Source organism: Sturnira hondurensis, unplaced genomic scaffold, assembly GCF_014824575.4.
Source record: "Sturnira hondurensis isolate 20B ecotype Veracruz unplaced genomic scaffold, ASM1482457v3 Scaffold0001532, whole genome shotgun sequence".
Classification (NCBI taxonomy): domain Eukaryota; kingdom Metazoa; phylum Chordata; class Mammalia; order Chiroptera; family Phyllostomidae; genus Sturnira; species Sturnira hondurensis.
The window spans coordinates 725425-741916 of NW_028074163.1; the positions used below are offsets into that span (position 1 = coordinate 725425).

General features: G+C 41.3%; 1 protein-coding gene across 3 annotated transcripts in view; it reads right to left on the reverse strand.

Annotated features, from left to right (window-relative positions):
* Positions 1 to 3760: 3760 nt before the first annotated feature.
* Positions 3761 to 16492, reverse strand: part of PIKFYVE (phosphoinositide kinase, FYVE-type zinc finger containing) — a 74010-nt gene continuing 61278 nt past the window's right edge. For all 3 annotated transcript variants that reach the window (XM_037029797.1, XM_037029802.1, XM_037029794.1), the window contains 9 exons: positions 15783 to 15880; positions 13983 to 14147; positions 12357 to 12416; positions 11505 to 11681; positions 10601 to 10704; positions 9321 to 9449; positions 7769 to 8030; positions 7271 to 7345; positions 3761 to 6703 (listed from right to left, as the gene is read on the reverse strand). In XM_037029797.1, coding sequence (XP_036885692.1) covers positions 6588 to 6703; positions 7271 to 7345; positions 7769 to 8030; positions 9321 to 9449; positions 10601 to 10704; positions 11505 to 11681; positions 12357 to 12416; positions 13983 to 14147; positions 15783 to 15880 — 1186 coding nt within the window. In that variant the 3' untranslated portion in view covers positions 3761 to 6587. The remainder of the gene's footprint in view (positions 6704 to 7270; positions 7346 to 7768; positions 8031 to 9320; positions 9450 to 10600; positions 10705 to 11504; positions 11682 to 12356; positions 12417 to 13982; positions 14148 to 15782; positions 15881 to 16492) is intronic.

Consider the following 16492-nt stretch of genomic DNA (forward strand, 5'->3'; position numbering starts at 1 on the left):
CACAGGGCCACTTGTTAGAGAAGGTTCTAGCAGGAGATAGGAGAGTAAGGGATCAAGAATCAAAGGAGAAGGGAGTTAATCTTGCAGAGGAGAATGAACTCTTTCTCCTTCAGGATGAGGTTGAAAGTACACACACGAGTTGAGAAACAAATTCCTCTTGTTCACATAGTGAGTTCAAAAAATACATTTATGTAAATAAATAATACTGTACTGAGTTATCTGACAAGGCATGAAATTTCACATGAACTGTAAAACTAACATCTGCTTGGACTTAGGATTTCTCTTATTCTAAAAATGATACATGGCTGCTGCCCCCCAAACAGTCATATCCTTCATTTAAACGTACTGTACACATCATTCTGTCAACAGCAGGGGCTGTCAGTTCTCAGCGTGCGATTTTTCAATCAGCAAGTGCTGTAGCAAATACAATTAGCAAAATAAAAACTGGTAAATCTCAAGCTAAGCATAAAAGTTTCTAGATAATCGATTTATTCATAGACTGGAACATAAGTTAATATGCTCTCAGTCAAAAACAGCTTCCATTATACACAGTTTGGGCTTTCTCTGGTTAATTAAACTTAGTTAGAAGCAAAACAAAGACAAAATATTTTTAGAGTCATCCAACTATTGACAATTTTCCCTGTGAATTTGCATACACGCACTCACACACAGAGCAATTTAAGAAAATGTTACAAAATCAAACAAGAATTGAACACCAAAGTGACATGAAGCTAAATAGCCATGGATTGATTGAATCCAGGGAAACTCTCTGTTCACGAGGTGGTTCATAACCACCAGGATAGAGCAGAAAAGTGTTGCTGATGGTGAAGGGCACACACCATGCTGATGAGAAGTAGCAGATAAAAATCCTACTCCTGCACCAAAAAACTATGGTACACTTACACAGTGGAATACTACACAAAAGAAAGAAAGGAGGAGCTCCTACCCTTTGTGGGAGGCAAAGATGGAATTGGAGAGCGTTATGCTAAGTGAAGTAAGCCAGGCGATGAAAGAGAAATACCATATGATCTCACCTATAAGTGAGTGGAACCTAATCAACAAACCAACAAATGAGCAAAATAGAACCAGAGACATGGAAATAAAGAACAAACTGACAGTGACCAGAGGGGTAGGGGGAGGGGAATAATGGGGAAAAGGGGGAAGGGTCAAGAAACATGTATAAAGGACACATGGACAAAAACATCAGGGAGAGGGGAGGACAAATGCGAGAGGTTGGGCGGGTAGGGCGGGTAAGAGTAATGGGGGGAAGTGGGGACAATTGTAATTGAACAAGAATAAAAAATAAAAATAAATAAATAGAAAGGAAGAAAAACCCCACTCCTGCAGCAGCCAGCCAGAATGTCCAGAGAGCAGGCTGCAGGCTTGAGTCAAGGCCGCTTTCCATCAGAGCTGAAGAGCTTGGGTTTCTCAGAGCCATCTCATTCAGCTTATTCGTGTCACCCACAACTGCATTCACCTGGACAGACAGAAGCAACAGGCACTCCTCCGACATTAAGAGTAATGCCTGTAATTTCCACCTATGGGCATTTAGAGATGGACATAGAAATGACTCGACAGGCCCCCACACCATGGTGGTGTGAGCAGACAAAACACATCCCTAGAGGAACCGCTGCCAGGACACAGGGCGTGCTCCTCTGTTAGGGGCTTGAGCTGGGCTCTCCGAGGGATCAGCTCTGTGACAACCCCATGTCACAGTCTGGTACTTTAAGTAATATGGCTGGGGATGATGACTGTGTCAGAGTCTGGGGGCTGGAGCTGCCAGATGGGTTTTTCCGAGATAAAGTGGCAAGCTAGCAGCAGAAATGCCCACCCAATTCTATGTAGAAGAATCTAGAAGCACCCACCAAACTCTGCTGCCGGCAGCTAAAAGACCACTAATTATACCTCTGCATGCTTGAACAGCCTTGATGTTGTGCAGCTCTTTGAAGATGAGAAGCTAAAACGTGAAGTTGACGGCAACTCCGGGAGTCCGGCTCAGGTGTCTGGGCTCCCGAGAGCGTGCGCCGGCCAGGTGCTAATGGATGTCGCACAGGGTCCTAAATACCCATGGCACCGCAAGGCACATTTCTGCACGCTGAAGTTAATATCTCTCTCCCTACTGATGCTATTGTCTATTCTAATTTGTTGCAGATAGGCGGACTTGGTAAGTAGGAGAGACTGGATGTCTGAAACAGAATACTTTAACCAACAAGCACATGAAAATAATGCTCAACATCGTCAGTCATCAGAGAAATTCAAATCGAAACCACAAGACATTACCTTGCATCCATGAGAGGGCCACCGTAAAACAAACAGTAAAGGTTGGAGAGGATGTGGAGAAGCTGGGACCTTGTGCTCTGCTGCCGGGACCGTAAAGAGTACAACTACTGTGGAAGACTGCATGGAGTTTCCTCAAAGGGTTAAAAAATGAAACCACCGGGATTCAGCAACCCCACCTCTGCATTTACCAAATAAAAGGTTTTTAATGATCTTTAAGATACGTTTGCACTCCCACGTTCATAGCCAAGAGATGGAAACAATCCAAACGTCCACTGACGATGAACTTTTACAATGTGCATACGTGCAATAAAATAATCGTGCAACCTTAAAAATGGAAGGAAAAATTACAACATGAATGAACCTTGAGGACATTATGTTAAGTGATATAAGCCCATCACAAAAGACAAATATTTATGACTCTACTTATAATGAAGAATCTAACACAGTCAAATTCATGACAACACAAACTACAATGGTGGTTTCCAGTGGCTGGGGCGAGGGGTGAAGAAGGGCTGTTTAATGGGCAGTTTGTTTTGCCCGATGACAAAGTTTTAGAGGTGTACTACACAACGGGAATACATTTAACACTACTGAGCCATATACTTGAAAATGGTTAAGGTGCATAATTTTGTTATTTTGCAGCACAAATTTTAAAATCAGGTTTTAAAAAACTTAAGTTTTGTTAAGAATTTCTCCAGGAATTCAGTTAGAAATTAATTTCCGACACAAATTAATTTAGGGGAGTGGGGACAGAAAGCTCAGTGCCTGGTACCTACGCCTATGTCTCTTCCTCCTCCACAAGGAAAAGCCCAGAGGCTGCGCCAGAACAACCAGGGGCGGAGCCACCCCCAGTCCAGTGGCTCTACCTTCCACCAGGTGAGTTCAGGCCCCATAAAATGGGCAGCAGCACCCACAGCCCCTGTGGGTCTAACACCACAGTGAGACTCACTGTAGGTAAACTCAGACCACACAGAAGCAGCTCAGGCGAATTCAGCATTCCTGGCAGAAAAGGCTGGGCAGCTTCTTACAAGTGGAAGGGACCAACAAATTCAGGACCCCCTTTCTGGGGTTCAAGAAGGAGGCTATGCATTAGTGAAAGACAAGTTCTCAGAGAGGGACGCGGCAGGCCAGAAGCAGAGGGGCTGGCGACCAGGGGCCAGTCTTGCACGCCGTTTAACTTCCTCAAGCAGATTTAAAACTAAGTGAAGCTGATTCTCAGTTTATGGTAAGTCTTCTTTATTTACAGTGTAAGTCTTTAAAAGGTCAAGGGGTTTTATCTCTTAAATAACATGTTAATCATATAAAACAGCTGGAACCAAAGTAGAGAAATATATATACAATATAATACATTAGGGATTTCCAATGTTGCTAATTGAATTTTTCATACTAAGTTAAAAGAGGCTATTATGATTTACAGTATCATTTCTCTAGTTAAAATTAAACCTGTCAAAAGACATAATGTACATTTTTTTACAAAACCAACACAAAAGCATTAATAAAATGCTCATGATCGTAATTTTAATTTTTCTATAATACAATGCACCCGTGTTACAAAAACAAACAAACAAACAAAGGCATTGCACTAGATGCTCTGAATACTGCCTAAGTCGGTAGGTTAACACTTGAGGAATACTGAACAGCCTGACCTGCTCCACCAACAGGCTCATCCCTGATCCTTCCCACCCTACTAACTGAGCAGGCTTCCTACAGACGGATGACTTTCCTTGGCAGCTTTCTACAAGCTCATTGCTAGTGGGCCCATTGCCAAGGACAAGCTGATGCCACAAAACCAACAACCCTACTATCTACACTGTCCAATAAATGCCAAGCTAGAAAACCACTCACTGCTGGTCCAAGGAGAAAACTGTAAGCAGGGCATTTAACAGGAAATTTTGAGTATCTATACATTTAAAATATTTAATAGGCTATAAAAGGCCTTGCAACAGCTTATTCCCCTTATTTTCCTTAGGCTTCGGTAAGAAAAAGGTAAATGCTTTTTATTTTTTAATAACATTTTGATGGCATCAAAAAGCTTCAAATTACTTATAAATTTTTACACAGTGCAGTGTTTATATAGTTTTCATGTGCTACTATCACTTATTTTCAGGATTCATAGTTTATTTTCAGGAAGAAAGTATTGTTTCCTCCACATCGTTAACTTTTCAGCAGTAATATTATCCAGGCCTTGAAAGGGAATTCAGGAGAGGGAAAGTCGCCCAATGCTAAACAGTGAGCAGCACAGCATTTTCAAACACCTTGTAGCTGTGGGTGGCCTGTACAAGCGCGGCAAGGGCCAGGGACACAGTTCCACCACAGCAAATTACATTTTGTATTCCCCATTCATTACAGCCGTTTTAAAGGGACAGATCATCCTTGAAGGCAGCAAGTACTGCTTCAGATTATAATATATTGGGGGGGGGGGGGTTGGCTGCAAAACTGTTTAAGAGGCAGCAGTACTTTAAAAAAATAGTTCTTCAGGTCATGGGCAAGGAAAACACGATCAGCAAGACACATAATTATTGTCAGGAGCTATTCCAGTGAAGGATCCAAGGTACACACAAGGTATTGAGACTAAAACAAAGAAACACCTGATTACAGCTGGGGAGTGTTCGTCTGGGCGTGGGGTGGTGGAGGAGGTGTGCAGGAAATGGACCAGAAATAACCCAAAGAAATAACCCAAACAACCCAATATCCTGACAGGAAAAAATAACAGAGTCTAACAGTGTTTGCATTGAAAATGAGATGCAAAATCCACTGTTCTGGGACACAGAAGTAAGGTTCCACTCCGTTTTACTCCTGGACAACTTCTTCACTAGCCTTTGGTATCAAAACTGAAATCCCCAGTGCTCTGTATGTTTTCAAAAGGCACACCCCACACGTGGTTGTTTTTCAATGCTTATCATTAGATCAGCCATAAGTTCAACCTGTTTCGGATTCCAAACAAATTACGTTTCTAGGAAGCGCCATACACCAAATGAATGCTTTCATTCTCTAAAGCAAACTTCCCAAACATTCCCCCTTCATGCCTTACAGTCTCTGTAACAGGAATGCATCCAGATTCCTTTCTCTTCTTACACGAAGCCTAAAAAAAGAATAGAACTCTCCCCCAATTATCCTTATTATGCAAAGAAGCTCAGAGGAAAAATTCAGGGTTATGTTATTACATTTGGTACTCCTGATCACTTTTTAAACAACCTCTCCATGAAACAAGAAATTCCTTACTAAGAATATTTTACCTTCCAACATTTCTCAATAGTCAGAACTGGCCTAGAAACTGCTACAGAGTTGGCAGACAGGGACGTCCACCCTGAAAATGTCTTCATCACAGAGATGCCACTGAAACTGCTCGTTATCTTGAAAACACACTCTGCCTCTGTACAAAAAAATGATCAAGTGCTTCTCTTTCACCCATTTCTTGGATTGGGCTTCATTTATTTTTCACATTAAAAAAAAACCCCTTCATTACTCATTCTCCCTTTGGGGATTCAGTCACTGGAGACTGACTCATTTACTAATGTTGCCCCTGAAAATCAGGGGAAAAAACCTACATGAAGGGCATGTGCAGGTAAGTGCTCCTTAACATATTAACTACACAAAAGTTGTAAACAAGCTTCAAAATCACTCTAGAAAATAAGGCTTAACGTTAATGGCAGTGGCCTCCTGTCGCCACAGAGAAGTACAGGCAGAACCTGGAAACCATCTACCGCCCTGGAAAGCACGGCCGGGTTCGGCACCTGGCAAATTGCTCTGTAAAACATGGACAGATTGTGTCAATCTGTTTCACTGGCCAGTAATAGAATGATTCAGAATTTTTTTAAGGTTCCAGAAATTCTGATAATAGGCAACATTAAATTGTTACATAAGAAGGAAACAGAAATCAGCAGCTCTGCAAATGCTTTGTGAGTGAAGAATGCGTCCAACGGGACGCCAAGGGGGTCAGACCGATGACACTGTTTTCTTCCCAAGACCATCAGGGAGCAGACAACTCGTTTTCACCCTGTCTCCTCATCCCTAACCACACATTTGTCCTTAGCCCTTTGAAGTGGGTCTGCATTTTTGCTTAAGTGAAAAAATGTTCCTGCAGCCTTCCCAAATAGGGACAGCCAATTTGCAGGTGTCAAAATCCAAAATGCAAATCCATGGAACTTCCACCCTTCAGTTACAGATGGCCTGCCTGCACAAAAGCAGAGCTGAAAGGCCTTGGCCAACAGTGGTGAATGGGACACAGAAAGAAAACACAGCTTATTTTTGGCCCTTCTCTCCAGCCTCCTTTGCTTCGTGGTCCATTTCAAAATGAGCGCTTCGTTTCAGCAGTTCAGACCTAAACCAGTCCAGTGGTCCGGTACCATCAGGAAGTATTTGTCCATCGCTTCACAAAATCGACTCCTGTACAACTCTGGAGAGACCACAGTTGGCATTTTACCTAAAATTGTGAAAGAGAAAAGAGGAAAAAAAACTGTTGCATAAATGACCAGGCAACTGACTTCAACAGCAATGTTCTTTCCCGCACACACTGCCGAAAAGACTCGTGCACCCGGCAGCCTCAGAAAGGGCAGGCCGTTGCTCCCCGAGCCCCAACGGGGCAGGGTCTTCCCAGTGGGCGCTGCTATGCTAAAAGACCAGCTCGTGGCTAAAGAGCGATGTGAAACACAGGGAGGCCGGCAGCACCCAGAGAACTCGGAAGCTTTCAACTGTTAATAAAAGCGAACCTCTTACTCAGAACCTCTGGGCCCTTTTTTTTTAAATTTTCATTTTGAGAACCTTTGGGATTTTAACACAAATTTAAATGTGATATTTTCCCATCTAAACAACTATCTCTTAAAAACAAAAAAATAACTACCTGTATCATTCGATCGATTTGGAAATGATAAAATCAGAGATGAGCACTTACATTTTTGGAATTAAAAAACTATCCACTTTTCAAAATGTTAACTGACAAGGAAAACATGAAAATAGTTTAAAGGACAAACAAAACAGTAATTCTGCTCACCTTGCCCTCCTAAAATTCCTGTCGATTTCACAACCATCTCAAGCTTTTTGTCCCACGTAAATGTTCGAATATAATCTGTTACAGGGAGCAATAGCAGCAAGAACGTTGCATCAACAGATATAAGCAAATGACAAGAGTAATCACTATTACTTCTAGGACACTTAACGTTTACTGAGTGCTGGCAATACGCCAGCTGCTCTCCGAAGGCTCTTCCCCGTATTTCTCACTTCAGCCTCGCAGCTACCGCCCAGGGCTTCATTTCTAAGTGACTTTTTGAGTATGGATCATTTTGGTAAAGATGATGAAATGGAAACGAGGAAACTGAATAGAAAGTACTATTTATATAATCGCATTGTAAAACGATTACTTTTAAATTATTCAATGAAACCTGATGAATATATTCAGTGAACTAACAGTACACCAGGCTTTCATTACAATCTTCAAATTGGGCTCTGGTTTCCATCGCGAACTGTAAGTACGGCATGCTCATTGACTCACCTATAATTCCAACCACCAGCTCATTGCTGGTGTCGTCTCGCCCGACCAGCAAAGAATAGTCTATAATGAGGTGGCTGGAAAGGAAGTGCGCGTCGCTGCGGATGGAGGCTCTCAGCACGGCTTTGGAATGAGAGCGGATGTACAGGGGGTTGTCTCGAACCATCTTTAAAAGATTCTCATCCAGCAAGACTACATCACAACTCTCTTTCCCAGTATCAGTTTTCACATTTCTATTCCTAAGTGAACCCTTCAAATCAAAAACCTGGCACAAAAAAAAAGTCATTCATTTGAGTTGCTACCAATGATTAATGTAATTAAATTAAAAAGCAAAAAGGTTCACTATAGTTACCACCATTATACACACTTTTAAATTTAATTTTAAAACTTAACACAATCATTAAATGCATGCATTATAATTGCATAATACATAAAATATATGTGATATAGTCATATCATACGAAATGAATACCAAGTACTCAGTTACTGAAACATTTCCAAAATAACTCACCTATTTAATCAACTTTTAAGAACAGCCCTGGCTGGTATGGCTCAGTGGATTGAGTGCCAGCCAGTGAACCAAAGGGTCACTGGTTCCATTCCCACTCAGGGCACATGCCTGAGTTGCAGGCCATGTCCCCAGTGGGGGCACATGAGAAACAACCCACACATAATGTTTCACTCCCTCTTTCTCCCTCCCTTCCCCTCTGAAAATAAATAAAATCTTTTTAAAAAGGAGTGGAATAAAAAAGAAGAAACATTAACAAATAACTCCAAAAATACGTCAGTGGATCGAAGTGCAGTTTAAACACCATATGCAAATAGTCTTGGGAAACCTAAAGTCTTGGTATCAAAACTCTGTGCAATTACTCACAGCAATGGAGAAGCAACAGCCTATCTCTAGGAATCTGGGGGTGGTGGCAAAGGCCAGGGGGCTCGGATACTAGACCAGTGCAACCTGAAGTGTTCTAGTCAGATCACCACTCGTCAGGTGGCCCCAGCTCAGGACGACAGGGGGACCCGTGCTGGAACATAAGCCAATCTCGCCAGTAAGTTCACTGTGTAGGTCAGTGACGGTTTTTCTCACAGTCAGACACGCTCAATGAAGAAAATGGGACCTTGAATTTCATTCTAGTACAAGCTCCTCATCTTACCAAAGACTAGGAACAGTTCAAGGACCAGCACTTTAGAGTATCATTCTGGAATGCAGATCAACCTGAGTTCTAGAAATATTGATGTGACTGTCATAAACTACTTAATTTCTGTGGGCCTCAGTTTCTGCATGTTCAAAACTGAGATGAGGGAAATAGGTCTGCCTTCTCACTCTTCGATTCTGTGTTTCTAGGATATCGGAGATGTTAAATTTGAAGAGCAGTCCACAATCTTCCTCTTTACTCTTCCTTTTGGGTTAAACAAGTCCAAAGTTAAATGTGACCTAGCAGCCAAAGGTTAGCATGTACTATCAAACAAAAGGTTATTCTGTGACGCATTATATTCTGGAACCAGAGTACAGGGGGGTCTAGCAGCTAAATGCTTTGCCAAGTCCAATCCTTACCTGTGCCATCTTTCTCCCATAGAAAAGATTTTCCATGACAAGGAGGTCTAACTTCTTCTCAGTGTTGTTCTGAGAATTCTTGTAACCAATTCTGTAAACTCCAAGAATTTTGGCTAAAGCAGTCGGCCTCTAATGAAGAAAAAAGTGAAAGTAAAGCCTTATCAAAAATGCTTATAATTAGCCCTGGCTGGTTTAGCTCAGTGGATTGAGTGCGGGCCTGCGAACCACACAATTGCGGTTCGATTCCCAGTCAGGGCACATGCCTGGGTTGCAGGCCAGTCCCCATCAGGGGACACACTAGTGGCAACCATACACTGATATTTCTCTCCTTCTCTCCTTCCCTTCCCCTCTAAAGATAAATAAATAAAATCTTTTAAAAAATAAAAATAAATGCTTATAATTGGATACCAATATCTAGACTATTCATGTAATATCCAAACATGCTTTTCTATTAATACAAATAGTTCAGAGAACCTTGGAATCTCAGTCCCTGAGATTCAGAAGCAAGTAAAGCAGCAATGAGAGTAAAAATCTTAGATCCTCAGCATTCTCCCCAGGGATAATCCTCCACAGCTGCCCCAAATCACAAATTGCACGATGACACAGAATTTCCCCCATTATATGCAATAAACCACAAACAAGAAAAAAATCCACAAGATTCCCTCACACTTTTCCCGGGAGGGTCGCTGCTCAGCGCCAACTGGACAAATCCGGGTCACTGCTATGGACCCCCACCCACATTCCTCAGCACCGTTTACAATTGCTGTCTCAGCAAAGTTACAAATTACTGACAGTTCAGCTATTTTCCATCCAGTCTTAATGGCTTTTTTTCCTTTTGCATTTTTTAAAGATTTTGTTTATTTATCTTTCGAGAGGAAGGGAAGGAGAGAAATATCAATGTACGGTTGCTTTTTGTGCATCCCCTGCTGGGAACTGGCCTGCAACCCAGCCATGTGCCCTGACTGGGAATCGAACCGCGGTCCTTTGGTTCCCAGGCCCACGCTCAATCCACTGAGCTACACCAGCCAGGACCAGTCTTAATGGCTTTAATTGCCACATATATGCTAATTAAATCCAACTTGCTTTCGATCTCTGGGTTCCTCAGTGGCCAAGGGCGGAAGGGTCTGAAATCACTGTGTCCCATCGCACCTTGCAGCCAGCAGAGGGCCACACATGCCCTGTTCTCATCTCACCACAGACCAGACTCTCATCAGGACCAAACTGAGGATGCCAAAAAGCCCAGTACACTCTCATTACAGACCCAGGTTTGAGATTTCTACCTTTTGTTGAACAGCATTTGTAATGTAACTGAAGTAGTGTGGAGCAAAGTCGAGAAACGACTGGACTTCCAGACGAGGCATCTGCTTCAGAATGAACCTGTCATCTGGAAGGCAGAAATGTCACATGTTTACTCAAGCACAATTATTTACTGAGGTAATCTACCACAAATCATTTCAAAGATCCTAAATGACTTGTTTACTTCGTATTTCTAAGGGATATTGTGGGATGTCACAGAGAAAATTCTAATCAGAACACAGTTCTCAAGTAATTGAAGGGTGGGAAGGGCTTCTGAGGATTTATAAAAGTCAAGAAACCTCACCTTCTGAAAGTACTACCCCTAATTCATAACTGATCTTTTTAAAACTACTAAAATTTTATAAATTCCCTTTTTATAAATTCCATAGCAATCCAATAAGTAATGCTTATAAAAATTTTTATCAAACAATCCTACTGAATTATCTCAAATAACTTTGCCCCCCCGTGAGTACGAGGAATGGAATGTGAAGTGCAAACAGTCACGATTTTCTGTAAACCTCAGTGAGTGAGGAACCTGGCCTTCCTACTTTTAGGTTAAATGCTTCTATTTTTACCTTTCTCTCATCAGCCCTGAGGTACCCTTTAGAGTTTTCTAGAAGTACTGTTATTATTTACATTTGGAAAACTCAAGACAGGAAAGAATTCAGTTTAACAACTAAATCAACGTATGATTCTAATTAATTACACACCTTTTACATGTATATTCTTTTAGATAGTTTATGACACAGTGTAAAGTATAAACCTAATGACATAAGACTCCGTTTGCCAGCTGACAGTTCAGGTCCCCCAGAAATCATCTGGGGGCCGATAGACACCGCACAGGCGGCAGACGACTCCCAGACTCACCTTCTCGACTCCCAGACTCACCTTCAGTCGCATAGAAGGCAGCCCCTGATTTGCCCCCGCGGGCCTGCCAGGGTGACGAGTGGGAGAGGGACCGAATGAAGTCTTCCTCACTGCTGCCCAAAATCACTTCCCGCATCTTATGAAACTCTCCCGCATAGTAGAGCCGACAATAAAACTTGGCATTAGCATCGGAAAATTCTATAAACAGAAGAGTTTGTTTTAAAAAAAAAGCTTTTACGAATCAGAAACCTTTTTCCTTTTGCTCAGTTCTGCACTCCCACCAGGCGAAACCATCTGACTTTCTCCGTGACAGCATTTTTCATGCTAAGTCTGTTACATCCCTGTTTATCGTAACTTTGTTGAAATGATTCTTAGGGAGGGTTGGTTAGACAGCACCTGACGACCACCCTTACACATTTACAGAAAAAGCAAACACAATGCAGGAGCCAATTCTCATTTCCTGCTGGGCACAGTATTTTCATCGCTGCACTTTTATATCTTAAATTTTACTGTATACAATATGCTGGATGATAACTCTTTATCATCCACATACATACACACCAATTCTACGTACCTCGTCAAGACTGTAGCACTAGAGTACACAATAGTTATTAAAACGCCAGAAAGTAAACCAAACTATAATCTACAGGTTAAATTATAATTTCAATTAAGTATACAAAGTAACTTTTCTATAAGTGAATAAGCATATTTTATGAACTAAATCTAGATTAAGTAAAATATCAGCACACAGAATTAATACTCATTTTGAGAAACAGGCTATTTATCTGGTATGTAGCTAGAACCCCGCAATAATACTGTTTGCTCGATTATAGTCCCTGCCCCCAAACCAACAATATTTGATCCCATACTTACGAAGCTCCACATGAGGATTTGTGAGTTGTTTCTTTTGTGTATCTCCTCCATCTACTTCATCTGAAAGATTCCATGTCATTAGTCAAGCCAAAGTTTTAAATAGTTATCACCTCATTTCTGCCTGTTCTTTTTTCCCAACATAACAATAAACACTAACACATCCCCTTTATACTAGTCCATCCACTCTCAAGGGAGCATTACGTGTACAATTAAACCTTGTAAACTATTACTACGACAATGTGTGTACTTTCTTGAAATATCAGTTTTTAAATTAAAAAATAGAGAATTTACGTTGAAGAATCATTTTTCTTATATTTAGGTTATTGCTAGGATAGTGATACACTAACTCAGCTCTTACATCAGATTTTCCAGAGCTTCCAGGTTTACGGCCAGTTTCCCCACGTGTAGAATAATGCTTCCACAACAGTTCGTGATGCTGCCTTTATCATACTAAGACAGTCACATAATAGATAAAATATACTAGTGTCCAGCCCTGGCTGGTGTGGCTCAGTGGACTGAGTGCTGGCCTATGAATCACAGGGTCACTAATTGGATTCCCAGTCAGTGCACATGCAGCGGTTGCAGGCCAGATCCCCAGTAGGGGGCGCTCAAAAGGCAACCACACATTGATCTTTCCCTCTCTCCCTCCCCTCTCCTCTCAAAAAATAAATAAATAAAATCTTTAAAATATATATACACTAGTGTATACTTCAGAACTACTTTTGTTTTATACTTGACTGATTTGTCTGGCAAACCTACTACCAGATCCACTCTTAAGTACTGTAGGTTTGAAAATACTTCTTAATATCTAGAACAAGTCATCCTCTGCGTTTCATATTTTGAAATTTTCAAAGCACCAATGCCTTCCAAAGATCATATCCCAACAGCAGTCTGCAGAATATAAAATAAGTATCTTAAACACTAACAGAAATTGACCATGCTGTTGCTATTTTTTTAATAAACTACAAATTCATGATCTAACACAAGGGTTGCCAATTCATTTGGTCCAGATGTTAAGAATTTTACTCAGTCGCAATTATTCAACATGCCAACATTTACATGAAAGCAGCCAGACAATAAGTAAACCAATGGCTGTGACCGTGTTCCAATACAACTCTGTTTACAAAATCAGGTCAGCACGGTTTGCTGGCTCCTGGTCTCACCCCATACTGGAACACTACCAGACAGACATATTTTTCAAAGTACCAAAATGAAGGTGGATATCAACAGCCTCGACCTTATATGGACTGGAAAAGAAAGGAGGAGACACCTGAGGGGTTTATGGAAGAAAGACATATGAATATGAGTTACATGTGAGACACGTCTTACATGTGTGATGTCACTGAGTCCTTAGTAAACCTTGGAAGACATTGCTTTGGCCACTTGGCAGGTACAGAAAAGGGATTTCTGATGCTACCACACGGTGAGGGATAAGCAATGACATCCGAAACCAGCCACGTCTCCCAGCACCACGCCTTTCCACCACACTGAGATGTGACAAGGCGTGGTGGGGGTCCCCTGGTGTCCGCAGTAAGAACGAGCTGCTTAAGGCTCTAAGAAAGATCGGCAACTAAAACAAGTAAACCGAAGCCCAGAGTAAGCACATTCGATCCCCCACTGACGTACCCGGAGGCTCCACGCCTTGATTCTCCGACCCCTCCTTGCCCGTCGGGCCGACCTGGTAGTGAGCACTATCCGCTCCACGCAAGGTCTCCCTCTTCTGGGAGGAGAGGTCAGGGCTTTTCCCTGCTGTCCCTCGGAAGAAGGACAGCATCCCAGAAGCCTTTTTGGCTAAAAATGAGAGGCAACATATTAAATACAGGTCACCACAGGTGAAAAAATTAAAATTTTGAACTAATTCCTCTGTTCGCAGCAACCATTTTCTAAGGGTAATAAATATTAGCAACACTGATACTTTCATTTGCAGAGATCATTAATCCACAATTTTTATGGGTTTGGCAGGGGCAGACAAGCACTCTCATTAACAGAAGCAGAAAGAGAACAATGATCAGATGGTTACATATAAAAATGTGAGAAATTCTATACAAAACCTTTGAAAAGTACCTTTCCAAGGTAGTCATAGTATGTTAAGCAACAAAGTTGTTAGGGCTGAATTCTTATAGCATCACAATGAATGCCAAACAATATTACAAGCTACAAGAATTCAAAGTCAAGGGGAGCATCTTTATATCATCTGTGTTCTTACATTTTAATATAGCAAAATACAAGGTTTGTTTTTAACATTTTTCAGAAAGTAAGTAGTATAGGATGGCCAAAAATATTACTCAAGCTTGCTCTATACGTTTATTCTTAGTTTTGAGCTTAATATGTATGATCTATGTATGATCTATAAGCTTGGTTAGTATATATGGTTTCGATCCTAGATGTTTGCAATCTATAAAATCTTTATCAAATGTTCATTGTAAAGTGCTTACTTACAGTGTCAGAAACCACATGGCCTCCTTAATATCTAATCCTACCTTGTTCCTGGCTAACTGGGCTCCAATTCAGAGGGATTAGGGGGTGGGGCAGCCATGTACACAGCCCCAGGATGTGAATCATGATTTGTGTAAGCCTATGAGGACAGGGCTCACCACTCTCTCAGTCTCCTTTTTGGGGAGGGGTGGCCAAGGGACTCAGTTCTAACTAGTGTGACTGAGGGGGAAGTCTCTGCTTTCCTAATAAAACGAAAGCTGTGGCTTATTGCTCCCTTCTTTCTGCTTCAAACAATAAGGAGACCATTTCTGACCATGAGTAAAACTTAAGACAATCATAGAGAAACTACCCCTATGTTGTCATGACAACGCTGAGTCGCTGAACCACTCACTACCAGCAACTGCCCACCTGCAGACATTACTTTAGAAAATAAACTATAATTTGTTTAAACACCAACACCATGAGTTTTCTGTTACTTGTAGTGGATATACTCCAAACTGACAAAGACCCAAGTTCAAATCCTAGTCCTCCAATAGCATAGCTGTATAATCTTGAGCAAAGGGCTTAATTTAAGTTTAAACTTTCTTTCTGCAAAGCAGGGCTATGTTAAAAACACCTGTGTGGTTATGGCGTGGATAAAGGGAGCCGATGCAACGGAAGCTCTTTCCGCAACGCCAGTGACACTGTAAACACGACCAGGAAGCTGCTGTGACAGGCCTCAGGTGAAACACTTTCAACTGAAAGCTCTAGCCAGGAAGGAAGTTCCTTCTTGTTTTGCACGGACCTGTGAGCTTCTAGGAGTTCCACAGGCCAAGAAAGCAAAATACATATACATAGGACATACATAAAAATTTTAAATCCATATTACATTTCAAAGACCAGAAGAAATAAACACTTGCCACGTGGCATTTCTTATTTAATTTGTTTTCTTCTTCAAACCACAGTTACGAAGAACACTAACAATAACCACTTTTCCGTCTGAAACCTTACGTGGCTGCGGCTCTGCTTCTGCGGCGCGGATTGGACAGCCTCCACTGCTCTCGGGGAGCCTCACCGGGCTGCCGCTCTTGGGTCTGCTGTCTGACGTACTGCAGGGCCAAACAGACGAACAGCTCGTTTCACACCACGCAGACAGAAACTGCAAGTACTCCGATTCTTTCATTAATCTATTCCTCAGCAACCTCACCCACAGTATCATAAATCTGATTCATAATTTATATATAAACACAGGTCAGAGCATGAAATAGGAAGTCGTGAAATGTACGTAAGTGTTAATGTTTTCCCCAAGACCATTAGCACTGTATTAGCACCTATAAGTCAAATAATTACAGAAAATACCAGTTTCATATTTCTCATGCTAGTCGTCATAATATATAATTCAGATACAACCGCATTACATTAGTAAAGCTGAAAAACCTATTTCAGAAAGAATCAAAATAATCAACCTATGACTATGGTTTGGGAGATTTTGTTTTCTGTTTTAACTGTTAGGATCTTTAATTATTGTGGCACATTCACAAATATTTTAGGTTAAAAAGACAACTGCTTACTAATTTCCCAAGTTACTACTTTTCAAATATAAAGACAATTTAAAATGTTTAAAGTTTAAATCGGCAATTATGAAAGAACAGTGTTCAAAAAAACAGTCTGAGACCTTTTGCCAGACTTGAATTCTGTTCTATCAATTATCAGCTAAAATA